The sequence below is a fragment of the Rhea pennata genome, chromosome 2, assembly GCF_028389875.1.
Source record: "Rhea pennata isolate bPtePen1 chromosome 2, bPtePen1.pri, whole genome shotgun sequence".
Taxonomy (NCBI): Eukaryota; Metazoa; Chordata; class Aves; order Rheiformes; family Rheidae; genus Rhea; species Rhea pennata.
Window position 1 is genome coordinate 629516 of NC_084664.1, and position 22768 is coordinate 652283.

Genomic DNA, 22768 nt, shown 5'->3' on the forward strand with positions numbered 1-22768 from the left:
GCAGGGAGCCTCCTGCCCATGAGTGACACTCCAGGCCCCAAAGCCAAGGCTCCGGTGAGAAGAGCGAAGTGAGAGAAAGATCCACAAAACTGGGACCACCAGTACTTGAGGTCCAAAACTCAGGCATGTTCAGCCCCCTTGGGCAATGCCCAGAACCAGGCTGGCATGGCTCAGGTGAGATGAGTGACATGAGCTTGAAGCCTGGGCTGGAGGGCAGCAGTGGAAGTGGCGGGTCTCAGACAACCCTGCAGTCCCAAGCCTCCACGACGTGCAACTCTGAGCATCAGTGAACCTTAAGCCTTCCCTTCTCTTCTGGCCACTGCTTGCAAGAGCCTGCGCTGGCTGAGGCACAGAGCTGGCCTCCTTCTCCCATGTGGCCTGTGGTACCCAGGCTGCTCTTGCTGCCTTAGGAGTCTGCCCTGCTCCCCCAGGGGATTTTTCAGTTTTGTCTGGATCTGTGGCTGCTTATGTGAATTGGAAACTAGCTGGGCCCATGCTGCTGGGAGGTGGAGATGTTCCCCCGGCTGCGAGGAGGCTGGAAGGAGAAACCAGCTGCACGCTGCAGGTCCCTGGGGCTCAAGGAGCAAATGCGTTTGCTGCTTCCCTGGCTTGGGTGAGCAATGCCAGCGCTGCCTGGACGTGGGTGGGCAGTCACCAGTCCCAGGTGCAGGCTGCTAGTCCCTGTGCCCAGTGCTTGGCACAGGAAGCCTTCGTGATCAAGGGCCTGGCGGCAGCAGCCCCTCAGCCAATAAGTGGGGCTGCCTCCATGCAGCAGGGAATAGGTTGCATCATCACAGCACAGGCTTAGCCAGGGATTATGGTGATCTGCAGAGGGGCTGCCGAGGGGCTGGGCTCGTGGCCGCATCCTTGGGCTGGGCTGCTTTGAGACCTCGTTCGTGAGGATGGAAAGGAGGAGAGAGAAGAGCTGCAGCCTGGCCCAGCTCCATCCCTCTCTGCTCTGGCCACAGCCTTGTCCCCAGGAACCAGGTCCGGTGGCAGGGCACTTGTGGGGGTCGCCCAGGGCTAGGCAGGGGCAAATTCAGTGGGATTGTGGCAAAATACAGCTGGGGGCCACTCCGCTGCAACCTGGCCTGGAGGGGTGAGTGGAGCTGCATGGCCTGGGGGCGGTGGCCAGAGCCCCGCAGCGGGGCCCTGTGGGGAGCATAGGGCACAGTGGGGCAGCTCCCATGCCCGGTGCTCCCCACACCTAGTGCTGGCTCCTGATGCTCCCTTGAGCGCAGTGCCGGCTCCCGCAGCATGGTGCTCCCAGTTCCTGGTGCCCACCACACCCGATGGGGTGCACCCGATGCTCCCTGCACCCGGTCCTGGCATCCTGCTCCTGATGCTGCCTGTTCCCGGTGCCCACCGCTTCCCGGCGCCAGCTCTCCATCCCGGTGCTCCCTGTTCCCGGTGCCGGATCCCGATGGCCCCATGCCCAGTGCTCCCCGCTCCCCGCGCCGGTTCCCGGCGCTCCCCGTGCCGGCGCTCCCGCCGCTCCCGCCGCTCCCGGCGCCCGGTGCCCCGCGCGGCGCGTCCCGCCCCCGCCGTGTCCTTCCGGGCGCCGCCCCGGCCGCGGCTCCGCCGGCGCCATCGCGGAGCGGAGCGGGGCGGAGCGGAGCGGCGGGCGCGCTCCGTGCCGGCCCCGGCGGGCGGTGGCGCCGGGCCGCGCCGCCGCCCTGCGCCCACCCCCACCGGGGCCGGGGCCGGGGCCGGGGGCGTGCGGGAGCGGGAGCGGGAGCGGAGCGGCCGCCCGCGGCAGCGATGCAGCGGGTAAGCCCGGGCGGGACCGCGGCGCCGCGCGGGGGGGAGCGGCGGGGGGGGCCGGGACGAGCTTCCCCCCTTTTCCCCTCCGTCAGTTTGCCGCTTCTTGCTCCGCGGCTCCAAGCCTGCTTCTCACCGCGCTGTTTTAGCCCAGCTCCTCGGCGACCCCCTCCGCCCCCCCCCCTTGGCCACCAGGCTGTCCCCGGAGCCGTGCACGGCTCGGACGTGGCTCCGCACCGGGACGGCGTCACGCGTGGACGTTGCCCTTGCGGGGCAGAGCGTGCCCTGCAGCCCCCCGACGTGGCCCAGATGGAGCGGGAGGGCCAGTCTCTCCGAGCACGCAGACCCAGGGGCTATCAGCACCTCCCACCACGTCCCGTGGGGCCGTCCCTGCCCTGGGTGGGTGTGCTGGGCGCCCGCGCCAAGAAGGACCGTGTCTGGCTCTCCACAAAGGCAGGGCTGGACAGCGACAGCAGCATGCCCGGGGCCCAGCCCGGGGCTCGTGCGGCTCGCGCTTGGTGCAGAGAGCGCTGCCGTCACCACCCTCGTGGCAGCGGGGCTGCGAGAGCGGGGGCAGCCTCATGGGGAAGGGGGTGACAGGGACTCCGTCCCCCCCGGACCTGCTGGGCGCGCAGAGCTGCCAGGCCCGGTTTTGCTCCGCAGGCTGCAGTGGCGTTTGAGGACGTGGCCATCTACTTCTCCCCCGAGGAGTGGGTAGAGCTGGCAGGATGGCAGCGGAAGCTCTACCAGGAGGTGATGATGGACAATTATGACCTGGTGGCCTGCCTGGGTAAGGACGGCTCCTCGGCAGAGCTGGGGTGTGAAGCCAGCAGGGCTGCCGGGCGGGGAGCGGGTCCAGCGCCCAGCGGCTGGGGCTGCCGCGGGCGCCCCCGGACCAGCCCGGGCGCAGGCGGCTCTGCCGCTCGCGGCCCGCCCGGGCCCGTCCCGGGGGCGCGCTGCTGGCCCGCAGCTCCCTGCCTTCTCCCCACGCGGAGCGGGGCTGCAGCTGGCCACGTGGGCTCGCAGAGTCTGTACCCGCTCCAGGTACCCCGGAGCCCGCCGCTCCCTCTCCCCAACCGCCCCGCGTTCGGGGCAGCACTGGGACTGGGCCGCTGGACCCCAGGGCCCTGGATGGCCACGCCAGTCCTGCAGCCCCCTTCCCCACCGGGCGCATGCTCACAGCCTCCTCTGCCGGCTGCGACGCGCTCTCGGCGGCCCCGCGGGATGCCGACACGTGTCCCTCTCCCGCGCAGGCGCTCTTGGCCCCAAGTCCAAGCTCGTCCACAAAATGGAGCGTGAGGAGGAGTCCTGTGGCGGAGTCCCCCAAGGAGAGTGGCACGGAGGAGTCCTCGACACCTCTGCTACCGGTGAGTGACGCTGGGTTTCGCTCGCTGTGCGTGGCCCGGGGGGGTGGGAGCGGGAAACAGGAGCAACTGGAGCGAATTGCGGGCAGGAGCCTGGGACTGCAGCGCGGGACAGAGGCGGCTCCGGTCGCCCCCCGGCCCTGCCCTAACGCGAGCTCTGCTCTGCGCCGCGGGGCTGCTGCCTTGCCCCCGGGGCGGTCTGTCCGGCCGCTGCAGCGGGCGAGGGAAGGCTGCAGCTGCTGCGTCACTAACCTGCCCCCGGGGCCGGGGCCGAACGTGCTGCCACTTCAGCGGGTTGATGCCTGGTGCCCGGCTCCGGGACCCATCTTTCTCCCCTTCCCGCCGTGTTTCTTTGCCTCTGCTCCCCACAGCTGGCTGGGACATGACCGCTGAAGAGGACCTGTCCGAGGGCGACCATCAGAGACGCTGGATCCTGCATGCATCGCTGGACCAGGGACCAGAAGGGCTGGCAATCAAGTACCCTAGGCTCTGCCCTAGCTGGTGTGAAGTGAAGCCCGGGGCCTGGGCAAGCGACGCTCCGCAGGAGCTGCCAGGCTGGGACCGGCAGGAGCAGCCGTTGGATGCGCTGGAGGCGGGCAGCAAAGGGCTCCTCATCTGCGGCACCTGCGGGCGGAGCTTCGAGGACGAGGCCACCCTGAGCGCGCACCAGCGTGAGCATCTCCGCCCGGTGCCCTCCTACGAGTGCACAGCCTGCGGGAAGATTTTCCGCCACCACTGCAACCTCCTGACGCACAAGAAACACCGGGGCCAGAGCCGTCACGCTTGCACGGAGTGCAGCAGGACCTTCTGCTTGAAAGGGGACCTGCTGCGGCACCGGGCAGGGCATGCGGGCGAGGGCGGCTACGCCTGCCCGCTCTGCGGGGAGAGCTTCCGCCACAAGCGCAACCTGCAGGCGCACAGGAAGGAGCACGCGATGGACGCGCTGAAGAAGTGCCCCGAGTGCGAGAAGCGCTTCGAGGACGAGGCCAGCCTGAGCCGGCACCGGGCCACGCACTGCGAGGAGCGACCGTTCGTCTGCGGGCGCTGCGACCGCAGCTTCAGCTGGAAGGAGAGCCTGATGATCCACCAGCGCAGCCACACGCAGGAGCGCTCCCACAAGTGCCCCGACTGCGGCCGTAGCTTCAGCCGCAGCGGGAACCTCTTGGTGCACCAGCGTGTGCACACGGGCGAGCGTCCCTTCGCCTGCGCCCAGTGTGACAAGGCCTTCTGCAACAAGGCCAATCTCATCACGCACAAGAAGCTCCACCGGCGGCTCAAGTCCTTTGCCTGCTCCGAGTGCCAGCTGGGCTTCAGCTCCAAAAGCAAGCTGCTCTTGCACCAGCAGGCACATGGAGAGGGGGACAAGGTGACGTATGTGGCAGGGGACAACCCGCCAGACCTCCAGCAGTAGCTAGGGCTGCTCTTGAACAAGGGAGGGGGGGGGGAGTTTATCTGCATGTGAAGGGGCCCTAAGGGCTGCAGCAGGACGTGAGCAGCACCTTGTCCTGCTGGCTGCCAGAAGTGACCTTCCCTGGTATTTGACGCATCCTTAGCGGGCCTTGGCGCAGTGTGAGCTCCGGACCTCTGAGCCATGCTCTCCTCACCACCTTCAGACCTCAAACAAATCTCTCCAGGGCATTTTCCCAGGTACCTCATCTCTCCACACGTGCACTGTCCTCCCAGGAGCCCTCATGGATTTATCTGGGATTTTCTTGTCATTGCTTTTATTTAAAGCCAGAAGAGATCTGTGCTAGTGTGGAGTCTGATCTTTTACAGCGGAGGTGGGAAGGCCTGGTCCTGCTCTGAGTCCCTGGCTGGCTGCGCTAAAGGGAGGCCAGAGCACTGCCCTGGGCGTGCCAGCGAGGGCCAGGTCCCCTCCGCTCAGACAGCTTTTGCCTTTGGCCCTCCCCGTAGGAGGGATGCCTTCTCCTCCCCCCATCCCAGGTACTGGAGGTGGGCTGGGTGAGACTGGGGGCTGGGTAGCACCCAAGCCCTCCACCCCAGACCGTTCCCCTGCAGCTCTGCAGAGCCTCCTGCCCCGTGACGTCTCCCTCGAGCAGTGCTGCGTGGGCGGGGGACTCCTTCGGCTGCCGCGCGTGGGCTCTCCGTGGCTCCGTGCCGCTGCGCGTGCGGGACCCAGAGCAAGCGCAGGTGTCCCCGTCGCGGGGAGGGTGCTCCTCGCCCGGGGGTGAGCCCGGTCCAGCTCCATGGGCTGCGTCTGCTGCCGCAGCACACTGCGCCGCCCAGGCCAGTGTCTCCCAGTTTCCTGGCCTGGGAGATGGGAGCCGTTGCGGGCGGTGGGCTGTGGTGCGCTGCGGGGCGGCTGGGCTGGTCTTCCCCGCACGGCCGGCAGGCTGGAGGCGTTTCGGCAGCTCCGCGCTCGGTGCAGCGGTGGGGGAGCCGGGGGAAGGCAGCCAGGCACGCGTGTCCCACTGTGCATGCATGTCCCACTGCGCGCTGCCCGCTCCAGGGCACGGCTCCCGCACCGGCTGCTCCCGGCGCCCCGCTGCCCTGCTCCTGCGGTGACAGGGAGGGCGATCCTGCCCCGCAGGCACTGGCATTGCAGGCCCCAAACCCACACTGGTGTCTGAACTGGAGTGAGGGGGAGAACGGCACGCCAGGGACGGTCAGGGTGAGCCGCTCATCTGCAGCTCTTCTGGGAAGAGGAGGAACGGGGAGTCCTCAGCACCTCCTGCGTGGGTGAGTGACACTATGGAAGAGGCCCTGCAGCACGGGAAGAGCTGCCAAGGCAGGACCGTCCTCTTTGCCGGTGCCTTGAGCAAGTCCAGGGCCGCTGCTGGAGCCTGGTGCTGTGAATTCTGGTGTGTCCTGCAGCCCAGCAGCTTCTCTGCAGGCTCAGACCTCAGTGAGGGCATGAGAGCCCTTGCTCGGTATGCCTCATCATGCCAGTTTCCAGAAAAAAAAGGTGTTAGTGCCACGGGAGCAGTGGAGCCCAGTAGCAGAAATCCAGCCGGCACTGTCCCATGGAGGACTTTTCTTTCTGAGACAGTATTGCTTGCTGTCCAGCCCCTCCTGGGCTTCTTGCATGGCATGTACACTCCTGTCCTGGTGCTTGCAGGCATGAAGAGCAAAGTGAACTTGCTGCTGTTTATCCACACTGTCCCGGGCAGGGCAGCACCCCAGGGCCCATGCCGTGGCTGCCTGGCCCCTTTCAGCCCATACCCCGTGTTTCTGGAGTACCTGCCCTTCTGCAGCTATGACTAGAGGCTCTCCTGGTCCTGTCTGCTGCTCACCTCTGTCCTTTCTTCTTGGTGGTCCAAGCCAGGGATCTGCTACACGAGCTGCTCCTGATAGCCAGTTACTTGTTCACGCTGTGGGGCAGGTGCACTGAGCGGCGGTTCATGGCCTTCCTGAGATGTCAACAGGCGCTGAATTGGAAAGACAACGGTGACGCCTTCATGGCAGGCTGGGAAGACATGATGAAAGCTGCCATTGCTGCCCAGTCGCTGTGTGTTGACCAGTGCTTCTGGAGCAAGAGGACCTGCAGAGTGTTGTGGGACCACATTGTGCTGCAGACCTGGGATGACCAGGAATGGCTGCAGAACTTCCACGCGAGGAAGCAGGCGTTCCTGGAGCTCTGTTAGGAGCTCACCCCAGCCCTCTGCCGCCAGAGCAGGCAGCCCATCCCTGTGCAGAAGCGAACTTCCCTATCTGGAAGCTGGCCACCTCGGGCTGCTACTGCTCCGTGGCCAGCCAGTTCGGTGTAGGCAATCAACAGTGGGGCTAGCGGTGATGGAGGTGCGCAATGCAGTCCTGAAGGTGCTTTACCCACGTGTTGTGTCCATGAAGGACATTCCTGAAATAAGGGCCGCCTTTCAAAAAATGGGTTTCCCAAACTGTGCAGGGGCCATTGATGCAAACGTATGTTCCCATAGTTTGTCCTCCAGAAGGAGCCATGAATATGCAAACTGCAATAGTTACTACTCCCTGGTTCTGCAGGGCTTGGTGGACCACCAGGGCAGGTTCATGAACACCAGCGTAGGAAGGACTGGCAAGGTCCATGATGCCAAAGTGCAGACAAGGTCAGGTGTATACATGCTTGGACAAGTGGGAACATTATTCCCTCCCAATGATATTATTATCAACGGTGTGTCGGTGCCCACAGTTATTTTGGGGGACCCTGTCTACCCCCTCCTGCCATGGCTGATGACACCTTATCATGGCCACATGAGGCCTGGGAGGTGGAAATTCAGTGAAACACTTGGCAGTTGCGGGGTGCTCGTGGAGCACGCCCTTGGCAGGCTGAAGGCCCGGTGGCACTGCCTGCAGAACCGGCTGGACGCCAGCGCGTGAACGCCACCCGCACGATCACGGCCTGCTGCACTCTCCACAACATCTGCGAGGCGAAGGGTGAGCATTTCTGCACGGAGGGGCCCCAGGACACAGGCGGTTTGCTCAACCGGTTCACCCAGCCCGAGAGCACCCATCAGCGTGAGCACGTTCTCCCGAGGGGGGTGGGAGACCAAGGATGCTGCTTGTGCCCATATCCCGGCCGCCTGGGGGGACCCAGAGGAGTGAGGAGTCCTGGGGCATCTGTTTCTTTCTAGATTTCGGATACATTTAGAAAATGTGTCTATTTCCTAAACTGCTTTGTATGTTATTTTGTTGAAAGTAGTGCCTGGGAGGAGGGGACTGCTCAGATTTTTAGAAATTATTCAGTGGTTTCAGTACTGGCCTGGAGGGGCCAGTGGCTTTTCTCTTGAGTCCTACATAATGCTGTTTTGCCTCTTGCCAGAGTGTTAGACTCTGTTTGTGCGTTTGAAGTCGTGGGGCATCGCGTCATTTAATTTTCAGACTGACTTATGTTTTCTGATAGTTTAATAAAATCCTTTTCGCCGAAATGTGGCTGTTTACTTAGACAAGTAATTGCGTTCAGAGCAAAGTGCTGGGTTGCCAGGTACGTTGAGGGGAGCGGAAAGAGCGAGGCAGCGAGACCATGGGGAAGCATTTACAGATGGAAACCTGAAGTGCATTAGAGGAGGAAAAGCAGCTCCTGGGCAGCCTCAGTCCTGCAGCACAGGCAGTCGGGGAGCGCAGCGGGGTGGCTTGGCAAATCCCTGCGCCGGGAGCACTCGCGCTGCCTCCTTCCCCTCCCGCCCGGGAGCCGTGCAAGGCCCTGCCCCGTCCGTGCCCGCCGCCCGCCCGTGCCCCGCGCGCCTCTGCTGTGCTCCGAGTTACTCGCCCTGCCTGGTTCCCGTTTTCCCTCTCCGCGGCAGCAGAGTGCCGGGGCTGGGGCAGAGCCCGCACAGGCGGAGCTGGCTGGTCCCGTCCCCGCTCCAGCCGGGCGACGCTCGGGAAACGCAAGCGTTTCAGAAGCGCCGCGGGGCTCGTGCTCGCCGCGTCTGCCTGAGAGCAGAGGGAGGACTGCAGCCGGGCGCCGCTTCCTCGGCAGCACAGCGTCGGCGAGCGGAGCGGGCTGGCCGGTCGTCGCGGCGGGTCGGCAGGGCTCGCTCAGCGCCCGGCCGGGGTTCCTCTGCACGGCGGCGGCAGCTCCCACCGAGAGAGGAGAGGGTGGAAGACCATCGACTGCCTTTGGGACCCAGCGAAGACCAAGCGCTGGCCTGGAGGAAGGAAGCGGATGAAGGGAAGACGCAGGATCTCTGGAGCAGGAACCCACGGTACCTCCCAAACGCTGGGAGGCGACAAGCAACCTTCCAGGCGGCACCAGCGTCACGGCCGCGTCCCCCGCTGCTGCCGGGTGCAGCGGCTCTGGCATCCGGCACGATGCCCTCAGTGGAGACAGCGTGGTCCCCGCCGTGCTGCAGAGAGCAGCAACGGCCGAGGCTGCTGCCGCCGGGGGACAGTGCTCGCAGCAGCGCCGGCAGGCAGCGGGGTGCGATCAGCGCGACACGGCCCTGCACGCGTTCCCAGCACGGTGGCGGACGTTTGCTCCCTCCCTGGCCGAGTACGGCAGACGACACCGTGCTGCTACTGCCTGCGGCTCCGGCTGAGGAGCATGTGCATGTAATATGAATGATGCAAGTGCACGATTACCAGCATGAAGCCATCTCCTTCCCTGGAGAGCAGGCCTGGGGAGGAGATGTGAATAGCTGGTGTTGAGCCGCCACGAGGGCAGAGGAACGCGGGTGGGTGTGAGGATGTCACAGCCCGTCTCCACCCCAAGGAGCAGGCAGAGGTCACAAAACTCAGGGACATGCCGCAGTGGAGGCTTCCGCATTGGGGCTGCCCAGGTGAAAGGAGTGCAGGGATGCTCTGTGTGGGGGAACGAGAAGTCTTTCTGGCAAGGCCAGTCTGCGGGCAGCCAGGCTCAGGCTGGAATAAGAGAGGAGCCAGGACAGCCAAACTGGCTACGGAAGGTCAACAGACATCAGGATGAGAAGGACTTTTTAACAGCCAGTCTGAGCATGGTCCCAGCCCCCAGCTGGCTGGTGGGAGCAGTGTCCAGGGAAGGTCTAAAGTCTGTGGGCAATGAATGGTCACAGTATTCCTTGAGAATTATTCCATAGGGAAACTAATCTCGTCCTCAAGGGTTTGCCCTTATGGCCCATCTTTGCTACCACAAATCACAGAGTTACAGAATGGTTGAGGTTGGCAGCGACCTCTGGAGATCATCTAGTCCAACCCCCTGCTCCAGCAGGGTCACCTAGAGCACGGTGTGCAGGATTGCGTCTGGGAGGAGACTCCAGAACCTCTCTGGGCAATATTTCCACCACCACCACCCGAGCTGCATTTGGCCCTCGGATGGCAGTGAAAACTGAAGCCGTGGCCTGGACGGGGTGAGCTACACAGGGCTGCTCCGCCTGCAGGCTCCCTGGGCCGGCGGCCGGGGCGGCAGAGCACGGTGCCGCTGGAGCCACTGCAGCTCCCTGGCCGGGGTTACCCGCTCCGGCGCCCTGTGGAGGCGGCTGGGGGCCGCAGAGCCCATGGCAGGGGACGCTGCTCCTTGTCCCTGCAGCCCTTCCTCACGCCACCGCGGAGGGCAGCAGGAGCAGAGCCCTCTCCCAGCTCTGCTCCTCTCCAGCCCCTCGTCCTTGAGGTGACAATGGCCAAGTTATGTCCAAGGCGCCTTGCCCAGGACTAAGGCCGAGGAAACACTGCCACGGCAAGGACTTTCTTTGAATGCCCTGCTGAGCTCTGCTGACAGGGAAGCCCTGACCTCTTCCAGGCTGTTTTTTCCTGTTTTGCAAGGACATGAGTGAGCGAGGAGAGCCATTCCCATCACAAGACACCTGCTCTCCCCACGGAAAGGGCAGACTTGCACATGGCAAAGGTGAGAAGGACCTGCCTTCAGCAGGGAAATCTCACACGGTGACTGCAAAGGTGTCACACGCAGACGGGGCAATGCAAGTGCACGCAGGGGATGCAAGAAGAGCACCAGCACCAGGGAAAGTGCTGCATGTGCCTGCAGCAAACGGGTGCGAGAGCGACTTCTCACCTGCTCGCCTCCCTCCAGCAAACCATGTGCAGGAGAAACAGCCTCTGAGCGCTGCCAATGCCGAGAGCCTCAGCGGGCTCGCAGGAAGGCTTACTGCTTGCAGAAGCCTTGAACAATCCCCATATAAACAGGGGCTAAAGAGTCCCCTGTACAGCCCCGGCCCTGCATCCAGGCCAGGCTATGCAGACTGTCACCTCCAAGCTCATCAGCTCCCCTGGGAACTTACTTTCATTATTGCTATTTTTATTTCTCACCATCTACCTGCACTAGATCAGCAGCCTGTAGCAGAGAGACCTGGTGGAAATGGTAGTCCCAAAGGGCTGGGAGCATGATGAGAGACCGGAGACAACCGCACGGGAGAGCCGATGTGTGTGAGCAGATGTGGGAGGCTGAGAGCTGCCCTGGCAGGGGCAGCCGCGTGCCCCGGGCAGCTTCAGGCAGCCCTTTTCCATGGCCTGTGCCTTGTTCAACAGCAGACGCTGAGCCTCACCCCAGCCGTTCCCGCCCTCCCCGCCGAGCCCAGCGGCTGCTCACAGCCTTATCAACCGCCTTCCCCAGCTTTAACTGCTGCCCCGTGACGCACAGGCCTGTGCCACAGCTACCCCGCTGCCGGCAGCCGCTCTGGTCCCACGCGGCACAGTCAGCCCCCCTGCACGAGGCCCCCGGGGACGTTTTTCACGCCTGGAGGAGATGAATCCCTAAGAGCCCGAAGCTGCCAGGCTGGGACTGGGAGGGCAGACGCCCCTCGCCCGCCCTCAGGGGCTGCTCGTGGCAGCTGCAGCCGGCGCCGAGGCCGGGGACCCGGGCGCGGCGGGATTTCGATGCCAGCGCCCGGCTCTGGCAAGAGGCTCCTCCGGGGACGGCGCTCCCGAGAGGCCCAAGCGCAGCTGAACGCGCTGGCGGCCGCGGCGCTGCCGAGCTGCCCGGCTGCCGCCGCTGCCCGGGCTCTGCGGCGCCGGCACGGGACGGGGCGCGCAGGACCGGGCCGGCCCCCGCGCCCGACGGGGCGGCATCGCGGCGGGACCGGGGCCGGGGGGGGGCGGCGGGACCGGGACCGGGGGGGCGGACTACATCTCCCGGCGTGCACCGCGGCGCGCAGCCCTTTGTCTGCCGCGGCCCGTGCGCCGCCCGCCCCGGTGCGCGCCCGCGGTCGGCGGCCATCGGCGGCGGTGCCCGCGCCGCCGCCCCTCCGAGCGCCGCCGGTGAGAGCGGGGTGCGCAGCGGGAGGGGGATGTCCACCGCCGTGCGCAGCGGGAGGGGGTCCGGCCCGGTGAGAGCGGGGTGCGCAGCGGGAGGGGGATGTCCACCGCCGTGCGCAGCGGGGGGGGGGGGGAGAGTCCGGCCCGGTGCGCGGGGTGCGCAGCGGGAGGGGGGGTGTCCACCGCCGTGCGCAGCGGGAGAGGGTCCGGCCCGGTGAGAGCGGGGTGCGCAGCGGGAGGGGGGTATCCAGTTCCGTGCGCAGCGGGGGGGGGAGGGTCCGGCCCGGTGCGCAGGGTGCGCAGCGGGAGGGGGGTATCCACCGCCGTGCGCAGCGGGGGGGGGGGGTCCGGCCCGGTGTGCGGGGTGCGCAGCGGGAGGGGGATGTCTAGCGCTGTGCGCGAGGTGCGCAGCGGGAGGGGGATGTGCAGCGCCGTGCGCAGCGGTGGCGGGGGGGGGGGTCCGGCCCGGTGCGCGGGGTGCGCAGCGGGAGGGGGATGTGCAGCGCCGTGCGCAACGGGGGGGGGGGGCGGGGTCCGGCCCGGTGCGCGGGGTGCGCAGCGGGAGGGGGATATCCATCGCCGTGCGCAGCGGGGGGGTCCGGCCCGGTGCGGCGGATGTGCAGCGGGAGGGGGATATCTAGCGCTGTGCGCGGGGTGCGCAGCGGGAGGGGGGGTGTCCACCGCCGTGCACAGCGCGGGGGCGGTCTGGCCTGGCGCGCGCGGTGCGCAGCGGGAGCGGGGGTGTCCTGCGCCGTGCGCAGCGGGAGGGGGTCCGGCCCGGTGCGCGGGGTGCGCAGCAGGAGGGGGATGTGCAGCGCCGTGCGCGGGGTGCGCGGAGGGGGAGGGGGGTCCGGCACTGTGCGCGGGGTGCGCAGTGGGGGGAAGAGGGTTCGGAGCGGGGTGCGCAGCGGCGGCAGTCCGGTCCTATGCACGGGACGCGCAGCGGGGGCAGCCGGGAGGGCGCAGCGCCGTGCGCGGGGGCGCAGCGCGGGCAGCCCCAGGGGGGCGGGGGGGAGGCTGGGACCTGCGCTCCGCCGCCGCGGCGGGGGCTCGGCGGCCGGGCTGCGCAGGGGCCGGGGCCGCGCGGTTCGGCCTGTGCGGAGGCCCAGCTGCAGCGGCCGCGGTGGCTCTGCGGTGGCTCCGTGGGTGCTGCTGCTGGGCGGGGGTTACGGCCGGGGGGCAGGGGGCCGTGCTGACCTTTGCAGCTGCAGAGCGGAGGCGGCAAAGCCGGGGCGCCGGCAGCCTTTTCCCTCTCCGCCCTGGGAAACGGCAGTGTCACCCCGAGCATCCGCGTGAGCTGGGACGGCGGAGCAGCGGGCACGGCCCCCCGGTGCGGGAGGCTCTGCCGCTCGCTAGACCCCTCTCCGCCCCCAGCGCCTCCCCTGAAAACGCGGGTCTCGACCCTTCTGCTCCCGGGAAACCAGGCAGCTCCTTTCCTGGGGGTGGGGGTGCCGGTATGGGGTCCCCAGCCAGGGGTGCCCACCTTGTCTGGAAGTGTCTGCTCTAAGATGTGACAAATAAACCCAAATAAAACAAAACACACTGATTATTGTGTGGCTTGTAAGTTCTGGGCTTGTTTCGTTAGGTATTAATTTTTTTCAATTGGCTGTTAGTCAGGTCTGGGCAGTGTCCTGAACACAAGCTGATACTTTAAAAAACGCTTTTGCTACCAGTCTTTCCTTGATTTGTGCACGCAGTGTAAGACTGCAGGAACTTCTATGTTCAGGTTTATAAACTTGTGTGAAAAGCTGCAGTCAGACACCGTCAGCAGCACCTAACCACAGGTAATGAGCAGAAGAGGAACTGTCTTTGCTCTGCTGCAGGACACTGGTAATTGCAGACCCTGGAGAAGAGAGGCAGGAGGGGGGCAGGAAATGAGTGATGTCCTGGGTGCAGATATGCTTTAGGATCCTGTTTTTCCCAGGGGCTGGGAGAGGTGAGGAAGAGGGGACCAGCGGAAGCAGCAGGATTAGCAATTTGTGGTTTCAAAGGGTGCAGATAAATATGGGTGGAACCTGCAAAATGTTCCAGCTGGCTTCAGATGAAGCTAATCTTAAATTCCCTGGCCGGAGGGTACTCCCCGCTTAAGGGCTTTACCATGCTGAGGCTCGCCCTCCGTGCCTTCGCTCACCTGGTAGTGCCGGCACAGGGCAATAAACGGGAGCCCCGGGCACCCTAGGGAGACGCCCCGCCAAAGCAGATCCTCTCTTGTTGAAATCAAAGCAAACCCAAGCTGCCTCCGCTGCGCGCTCCGCTCCTGCCAGCACGGAGGCTGCCTCCCGCAGCCCGGCCGGCGGCCCCCCTTCCCTTCTGCCCCTTCAGCCACGTTTGGCAGAGTGCTCGTGGAAGGGCGGGTTGAAGAGCGAACAGGGCGTTGCTGAGGTCGCCTAGCTTCGCTCCTGAGACCGATCCAGACTGCTCGGAGCGCGGGCCTGGTCTGGGGTGCGGGCAGGCGGGAGCTGTGCTGGCAGCAGGCGTTGTGCTGGCCTTTGGCTCTGCTCTCCTTTCCATCCTCCTTTATGAGTGGAAGGAAAGATAACCTGCACCACGCGGTTCGATCGGGATGTGGCACCAACCAGGAATAGACTTAGGAAAACAAAGATCACGAGGGAGCGCGGGGACTAGCTGGGGCTGGGGGCGTGAGAAGGGGCGAGCCCGCCGCCGCAGCCCCCTCCGGGCCGACGGGACGCTGCGGAGGGGACGGGGGACGGCGTGGGGAACCAGGTGCGTGGGGGCTGCTCCTGGGGCGCCTCGTGAGCAAAGAGCAGAGCGCGCTGGGAGGCTGCCGGTCTGCGCTGTGCTCGAGGTTTATTTTTAACAGCCGCGTGTGCAGGGCCGGAGAGGGCAGGAAGAGGAAGTGTTGCGCGGCGAAGCTCTGGGGTTAGATGTCGGGGGCCCTGGCAGCTGTGCCAGGAGCATCTTTGCATGCGCGTTGCCTGGCTCTGTGCTAGCTGGGATGCTCAGCCCCTGCAGCACCTTGCTCCTCAGCCCGGGAGCTGTTTTGCTCCTGGCTACGTGTGGTCGCTGCTGGCGCTTCCCTCTCCGCGCCGTCTGCCCTGGGATGCGTGTGCTGGCGGCAGTCTGGTCCCTCTGCCCAGTTCGGGCTCACGCTCCTTCTGGCTCTTCGCCCCGGGGGCAGAACAGCCCTTTTCCGCGCTCTGTCCCGCCCCACGTTCTCCCAAGGCCGGCATGCCGGCCGCAAGCTTGCTCCGGCTTTGCCCTGTCTGAGCGCTCCCCTCGGCATTGTGCCAAATTCCAGAGAGATTAACTCCACCGAGCTCCGGGGTTTTAGCAAAACACAGCCCAGCAGCCATCTAGGGAAGCTCGGAGGGTGCCGCCTGCCCTGCCAGCTGCGCTGGGCTTTACCAGCCCCGTTTCCCCGGGCTCCTCCGCTACGCCGCCGTGCGTGCCGTACCCAGCACCCCGCAGCCTCCGTGCATCCTGCTGCAGAGGGGCGCCCCTGCCGCCCCCCGCCCCGGCGCCTGCTCGGGGCCGGCCTGTCGCTGGGGCGCGGGGGCCGTTTGCGGCGTTGCGGGACGAGGGCGGCACGAGGCTTTTCTTTCCCTCGCACAGGTTGCTCTTGGAGGGAAGCCCGCGATGCAGCTGGAGGAGAAGCCGTTCGCAGGGGGTCTCCGGGGACCCGCGCTCGGGGGCAGCCCTGGCACCGGCAGCGCAGGTGAGGCACCAGCGGCTCCTCGTGGCACTGCGCGCCGCTCGTGCGCAGGCTGCTCCGCCACGGCGGCACCGCGGCTCGGCCTCTCGGTGCTCTTTGCCCGGGCGGATCCTGCGGACAGCAAACCCGGGGGCTCCCAAAGGCAGAGCGCGAGGAAGAGCCGTGTGTCGGGGCTCCCTGATGGCAGAGCCAGTGCCGGTGAGCGGGACGGGGACCCGCCAGGGCCGAGCTGCCCCCGTCCCCTCCAGCGCCCTGGCCAAAGTCAGGCGGGGGTCCTGTTGCCTGCAGGATCGCCGCCGGGTGCTCGGTGCCCTGCTGGGGAGTGTGCCCCGACGCGGCTTCTCTCCCTCAGGAAGGGGCTGGGCTGCCGGGAAGTGGGAGCTGGAGGTGAAGACGGAGCCGGAGGACGAGTTGTACATCGGGCGTCCGCTGGACCCGGGTGAACGGGCCACTGCGCCCGGCTTCCCCAGCGCCGGTGAGCACTGGCGGCGCAGTCGTGTGGCACCGGGCGGGCCAGGAGCTGCAGCACGGGAGGGGACGCTCCCGGCCGCGGGCAGAGCTCCAGCTCGGCGGGGCCTGACCTTGCTGCGTGCTGGCCCCCGGTGCGGCACGCTCTTCCCGGGATGCGGTGCCGCGGCAGCATCGCGGCACGGCCGGAGCCCCCACTCCCGGTGCCGTGGGGCACGGAGCAGCGACGGTGCCGTGCAGTCCTTCGACCCGGCTTTTGGAGCGGGGCTGCCGGGGAGGGGGGCACATCCTGCCCAGCACGCTGCCCCGTGCCGCAGCCCTTGGCAAGCCGGGAGCAGCCGGGGTCCTGCTAGGGCAGCACCAGCCTGGTGCCGTTCCGGCAGTAGGGAACACCGTCCTGGAAGGGGAAGGCCTTTCTTTGGCTTGCATGGCAAACAGGGAGGAGGTGCCCCACCGTGCGCGTCGCCGGCGTGCGGGGGCTCGCGCCGCGCTGCCGTGAGCGCCCCGATGGCCGCGGCAGGCTCCCGGGGGGCCGCGGCGGCGCGGCACGGCACAGTCCCCAGCGGGACCCGCGGGCCGCCTCTCTCCTCCCGCAGGGATCAAAAGGGAGGTCGTGGTCAAAGCAGAGCCCAAAGACGACTCGTACGGCGATTCCTGCCAGAGCTACGCGGAGATGGGGGTGCCCGGCACCGGTGAGTGGCCCCGGGGGTGGCGAGGAGCCGGCTGGCTGCGGCTGCGCCCCGCTGGGCTGCGGGGAGACGCTGCGGCCATGCCGCGGCCGCGGGGAGGCTCTGCCCAGCCACAGCGCAGCACCGCTCTGTCCCGCTTGCAGGCGACACCAAGCCCGAGATCATCGTGAAGGTGGAGCCGGACGAGGAGCCGAGCGCCGGGGGCCGCCGCGGCACAGGTGAGCAGCTCCCGCGGCGCGAGGGCTCTCGCCAGGCACCGCACTTGCTGCACGCTGCCTGCTTACAAGGCTGGCAACGGGAGCATTTTTTCTTCCCTGTTCATTTTGCATTTTTGTGCCTTTTTTTCTCTTTTTTTTTTTCCTGCCGGGTCAGTGAAAAGCTTAAGTGCATTGTATTTGAGAAAAGCTGAAATAAGTGAACATTTTGAGGAAGGTGGTAGCCCAGAGAGCATGCGGTGTGATGCGTGGACGCAGGGGATGCATGATTTGTGACTTAAAATAGAGATCGGAGTGGTTGAAGTCCAGCGGGAGTCCCTCTGACCTGTAGCTCTGTCAAAGCAAGGAGAGGTTCCTCTCGCAGGGAGCGGACAAGGCACTGCTGGCGCTGTTCAGCAGCAAAGGACCTGGAGGTGCTGGTGTCCCGCCTGACTTGTGGAAAACAGGCCAAGTGCTTTCATCGAGCCTCTGCGGGAGATGATCTCAAAGCATCGTCTGGTGGCTGGCTTGGCTGAAGCGTCCTCACGGCATCCAAGAGATCAGCGCTGGAGGCAGCAGCCCGCAAGGGGGTTTGGTCGGCTGCCGATGGACCTGGGGAAGGTTTTCAGAGGTTAACAGAAGCGGAAGGCCTGCGAGTGGCGTAGGTGCACAGCGGTTACCAAGTGGGACGTTGGCTTTGGTGGTGCCATGGGCCGCCGAGCGGGGAGGGGGGTGGCGGTGTCCCCAGCCCCCATGGCGTAAGCGTTGGGCGATGGAGAGGGAAGGAAGCTGCCGCCTGGAGCGGGGCCGAAGCCTGGAGGTACCACTGGATGACAGTAGTAACAGGCTGGCACGGCCCAACCCTGGGATTCGCAAATTTGGGTTTGCGAAGGCGCTCGGCAGACAAGCTGGCCAGGGGCAGCTGCCTCTCAGCCCCGGAAGCACTTTAAGGAGCAGAAGATGTTGACTCCTTGGCAAAGCGCTTCCCACCCGGGCGACCCGTCTCCTCAGCGCAGGGCGGTGCGCGCGGGCCGATGCGCTGGCGAGCGGGCCGGCTACGCGGCGCCGGGTGAAGGGAGGAGCTGGCAGGCGCGGGCGCTCCTCCCGGGCCACGCCGGCTGCGGGAGCGGGACCCGGCACGACCGGGGAACCGCGAAGGCTGGGAGGGACGCCACCGCCCCGCCGCCAGCCGCATCGGGGGCCGCGGCGCAGTGCCGCTGCTCGCCCGGGCGGCTCGCTCTACCCGGGGCAGCGGCGGTGTGAGCGCCTCGCTGGGCTCTGCCTGAGCGCGTCCGTGCCGTCCTTGCCTGCTCCGCCAGCGCGGGAGCTTCTCGGGGCCTGCTGCAGGGCGGCGGGCTCCTGCGCTGCCCGCGGCAGCGTGCCACCACGCGCCCCCAGAACCGGCCTCGCAGCGGCACATCCCTCCGGTCTTCAAACCCGTCATCGGCCGGCGCGGGAGTTGTGCGTTGTGGACTTCCCGGATTCCTCTTCTGTCGCGTCGCGTGGCCTTTACCGCAAAACACTGCAATGGCTTGTCTGCTGCGGCTTAAGGAAAAGGGTTCGGAAGGAAGATTGCAAGGCAAATGGCAGCGGTGAACGCATGTAGCTGCGAGGAAGCCAGCAAGTGCTCGGCAGCGACATGTTTTGGTGGTCCCAGCAGATGCCAAGTCCCTGGGGCACGAGCCACCGTGGATCCAGTGTCCGTGCTGGGAAATCCCCGCTGCCTTCTCCTCCCCCAGAGCCCCCAGCCTGGCTCCTGTTGGGGTTCAGTGTCGCTGTGCTCCTCACGGCTCCTGTTCATCGTGTGCAGCTTCCTGGCGAGAAGAAAGGACTTCTGGACTTAAACTACGGGTGTGGTCTCTGAGCACCTTTGGCTTTGGAGCCCAAAGTGTCTGGGCATGCGGGAGAGAGGGTGGCAGAGCCAAGTGCAGTGCTTTACCCAGCCTGGGGCCAAGGACCGTTTCTTCTCCTGCACCCAGAACCTCTTGGGTGCGTTAAACAGGTGCCGCAGCCCAGGTCTCTGCAGCTCTCCGTCAGCCTCATCTCCATGCCCAGGGATCTCCAGGGTCCTTGGCCGGTGAGGTGCCAGTGCTCCAGGGAACAGCCGCTCCGGTCGCACGGGGGAAGCTAGTAGGAAACGCCCGGGGCCGCGCGGACGCCGCGGTGGTTCTGCCGTGCCCGTGCCGCAGGAGCACAGCTCTGCCAGCCTGGCACGGGTCGATGCGTCCTGGAGACGTCCCAGGGCAGCAGCGGGGGTGAATTTGGCCGCGTGGGTCTCCGGGGGGTGCCTGCTCCCGTGCTGCGGTGCCCAGGGGTTGAGGCTCCTCAGCGTCCTGCTTTTGGCTCTCATCACTCACCCCCGGCGCGTAGTGACCGGGCTCCCCCTTCTCTTGGCAGGTAGCGAAGGCGGCAGCAGGAAGCAGCCTAAGGAGGAGCCAGCAGATGTGAAGCCGCCCAGGGCCCTGCTGGTGAAGAGCCCGGAGGCGGCTCCGCGGGGCTCGTTCCGCCCGGAGCCCCGCGTCAGCCAGTGGACGGTGCGGACGGTGCAGGGCGACGTGGCCGAGCTCCGCCGGGGCCCGCCGGGGCCGCGGGCAGCCGCAGAGCCCACGGGGCCCTGCCTGGAGAAGGGAGCAGCGTCCGTCGCGCTGACGGGTGACACGGGGCAGAAACCGCCGCCGACCCGCGAGCAGGGCAGCGCCGCGGCCCCCGGTGCCGAGCCGGCGCGGCGGCCACGCGGCCACGCCACTGAGCGGCCCTTTGCCTGCACCGAGTGCGGGAAGAGCTTCCAGCACCGGGGGAACCTCATCACCCACCTGCGCGTGCACACGGGTGAGAAGCCCTTCACCTGCACCGTGTGTGGGAAGAGCTTCAGCCAGAAGGGCGACCTGATGCGGCACCAGCGCATCCACACGGGTGAAAAGCCGTTCGAATGCACCGTGTGTGGGAAGAGCTTCTGCTCCAAGCAGACCTTCATCCTGCACCAGCGCATCCACACTGGCGAGAAGCCTTTCTCGTGCACTGAGTGTGGGAAGAGCTTCAACCGCAAGGCCAACTTCATCACGCACCAGAAGATCCACCGTGGCGAGCGCCCCTTCATCTGTGCCGAGTGCGGCAAGGGCTTCTGCGCCAAGAAGACCTTCATCCTGCACCAGAAGATCCACATTGGTGAACGCCCATTTGGTTGCTCCGAGTGCGGGAAGAGCTTCAGCCGCAACGGCGACCTGACGCGACACCAGCGGATCCACACCGGGGAGCGTCCCTTCGCCTGCGCCGACTGCGGCAGGTGCTTCAGCCACAACGGCGAGCTGATCAAGCACCAGCGCATCCACACGGGTGAGAAGCCCTTCACCTGCACGGAGTGCGGCAAGAGCTTCAACCGCAAGGGCACGCTTATCACCCACCAGCGCATCCACACCGGCGAGCGCCCCTTCGTCTGCCCCGAGTGCGGCAAGACCTTCAACCTCAAGACCACGCTCATGAAGCACAAGCGCATCCACACCGGCGAGCGCCCCTTCACCTGCCTGGAGTGTGGGAAGAGCTTCAAGTACAAGGGCAACCTCCGGACCCACCACCTCACCCACACGGTGGAGCGGGTCTACCCCTGCACCGAGTGTGGCAAGATCTTCAGCCATAAGAAGGAGCTGACTGTGCATCAGAGTGTGCACACAGAGGAGAGGATCCTGTCCTGCTACAGAGATGGGGAGTCCTTCAACCCCTTCCTCCCCATGCACCCACTCCTCATGTCCTGCACCCAAATCCAGATGCCGCTGGAAGCCTTCTCAAAATACAAGTAGGAGGGGCCCCCAAAAGTAGAAAGAGCTCTGCAACTTGCCTGTGGCTCAGCCCTGGAGCTGGAGTGGAGGCAGAAGGAACGACACAATAATTTTATGACTTAGACCTACTCTGGTGCTGGCAGGATATCGGGGCCTTGCCCTGGAGAGCTTGCAGTGTTGAAGAACAAGCTGACGAAAGAGCCACGTGTCCCCAAAGCGCATACGAACATGCTTGGGACACACTGTGACCAAAACAGAAGTAAAGGATTTGACCTTGCCCTGCAGGTTGCCAAAGATGATGTAGCTATTCCCCCATGGCTGGTTAGAGAGGTTTCCAAAGCCTCCAGCTCGGAGGCTGGAGGGCTCCAGGCAGGAGCGGTCGGGGGGCGGCTGGGGCCGAGCTGGCCTCCCTGGGACGTGCTCCACGTCTCGCCACCTGAACGCATGGGTTGGCGCCTGCAGGGTCTCCTGCCCAGGCCCCAGCTTGGGAACGAGCGGGGATGCGCCAGGCAGACTGTTCTTGCAACACAAGGGCAGGTGGTTTCCCAGGGTGCGCCGACTGTTGTGCGTTGTGGTGAAGCTGCAGGTTTCTGGGGAGCTTGTCCCAGGCGGTGCTGGCAGCTTCCCGAGGGAGCGGCTGGCAAGAGCGGATAGCTGAAGCCCTGCCTCGTTGTTGGAAGAAGCATCCCGTTGCAGCTTGGCCCAGCGAGAGCTCGCGAGGTGGAAACGCAGCAGGCGGGCTGGGACCTGGGACTCGAAGCACGGGGTCCTGCCGAGGGGCTCCGCTCCGGTCTCCCACGGCATCCCGAGGCCAGCGGGGGCTGGGGCAGGAGGCATCACCGCTTGGCTGCGAGCTCCCGGAGGCTGCCTAGAAACCTTTAGAATGAGCGTTGCAGCAGCTGGAAACGAAGAAGCCCCGGGTGCTGGGCCCTCCCTCGCCGCCACGGGGCTCGTCCCTCACTGTTATTTGCTCTCCCTGATGCTGCAGCCGGTCTGATTTCAGCATCTCCTGTCGATGTGCTTCCGTGGGCCCCTGGGAGATCGTCGCAGCCCGACGGACGTGGGCTAGTCCTCGTCTTGTGTAACGGGGCTTCAGCGCGGTTACTAGTTAGGAAGGGGGTAATTTTAAAGGTAGGAGTTGTCTCTCCCTGCGAATGTCAGCGCTGCGCAGGCGCTAGACTTGGAGGGTGCGTAACTCGCCGGGCGCGATTCGGTCCTTCCCCTTCCCGGGCAGAGATGGTGGTGGCGGTGCTTCCCCGGATAAACCGTGCCTCCTCCGGGACCGGGTGGCAGCCCGCTCCGTCTCTTAGCACGCTTGTGGCAGCCTCCGCCTGGCCGCCTCTCACCGCGCCGTGTTTTCGGCATCCTTCCTTTGCCGGCTCGTGTCAGAGCCCTGGGCGGGAAGCGGCTGGTTCGCAGCGCCCGGGAGAGCGCTGCCCGGTGCCTGCTGCTCGCTGAGCCCCGCTCGGCTCCGTCGCCGTAGCGGGCGCTTGCCCGGCGCCCCGCGTGCAATTCTCCTAAGAATATTTTGCAGATGGACTCGGTAACTGCGTGGGCTGCCTGGAAAGGAGCCTTTGCTGGCCTCTTCTGCATGGTGTTCCTGTCGATGTATAGCAAACTAATCGTTGTGTGTGGTGTGCACCTTGGAAACGTACTTCTGTGTCAAGTTAGTCTTTCATCCCGTCGGCCGTCGGCCTGCAGTCGTGCACCGCGGGAGTCGAGCGGCAGAGGTGCTGCTGGCAGGGCCCGTGCACGGTAGCTTTTGTTCCCGGGCAAACACTGCTCCTTCTTGGTGTTCCTGCGGTAACGGGGCCGTCGGCTGCGGAGCCGAGAGGCCCTGCGCCGGCGGCGGGAACCGGGCGCTCCCGAGCAGAAGCTCTGCGCCGACCCGCTCTGGGGCTCGAGGCAGGTCTCAGCTTCGCTGCCTCAGTTTCCCCATCCATGAAATGGGGCTGGTAATACTGTAGCTACCTCACAGGGGAATTGTGATGGTTCACCAATTACCTGCTGTCTGTACAGTGCTTTGGAGAGGATAGAAAGCGCTTGGCTACGAGACTGCTGAGTATTATTACTAGCACTACTGTGGACTAGGGACTGCTCTTCGGTTAGGTAACATGCGAGAACTTCTCCTTAAGCCCTTGTAACGCAGCAAAGCAAGGACCATATGTATTTATATCTTTTTTTTTCTAATCTAGAAACTAATAAAAGGTGAAAACAAATACAGAGAAAC

General features: G+C 65.7%; 1 protein-coding gene across 3 annotated transcripts; it reads left to right on the forward strand.

The window, feature by feature from the left end:
• The first annotated feature begins 1695 nt into the window (after positions 1–1695).
• On the forward strand, positions 1696–22757 carry LOC134136688 (gastrula zinc finger protein XlCGF57.1-like). 3 transcript variants are annotated; one of them, XM_062568621.1, is made up of 6 exons: positions 11692–11744; positions 15315–15417; positions 15767–15889; positions 16479–16574; positions 16715–16789; positions 19163–22757. In XM_062568621.1, exons 2-6 carry the CDS (start codon positions 15339–15341, stop codon positions 20557–20559), a joined length of 1770 nt encoding a protein of 589 aa, XP_062424605.1. In that variant the 5' UTR covers positions 11692–11744; positions 15315–15338; the 3' UTR covers positions 20560–22757. The 3 variants fall into 3 exon arrangements, with proteins under 3 accessions (XP_062424606.1, XP_062424605.1, XP_062424604.1); XM_062568620.1 differs by having other exon boundaries at positions 11703–11812; XM_062568622.1 differs by lacking the exons at positions 11692–11744; positions 15315–15417; positions 15767–15889; positions 16479–16574; positions 16715–16789 and adding exons at positions 1696–1770; positions 2425–2551; positions 3015–3128; positions 3497–4491 and having other exon boundaries at positions 19516–22757.
• The last annotated feature ends 11 nt before the right edge of the window (positions 22758–22768 follow it).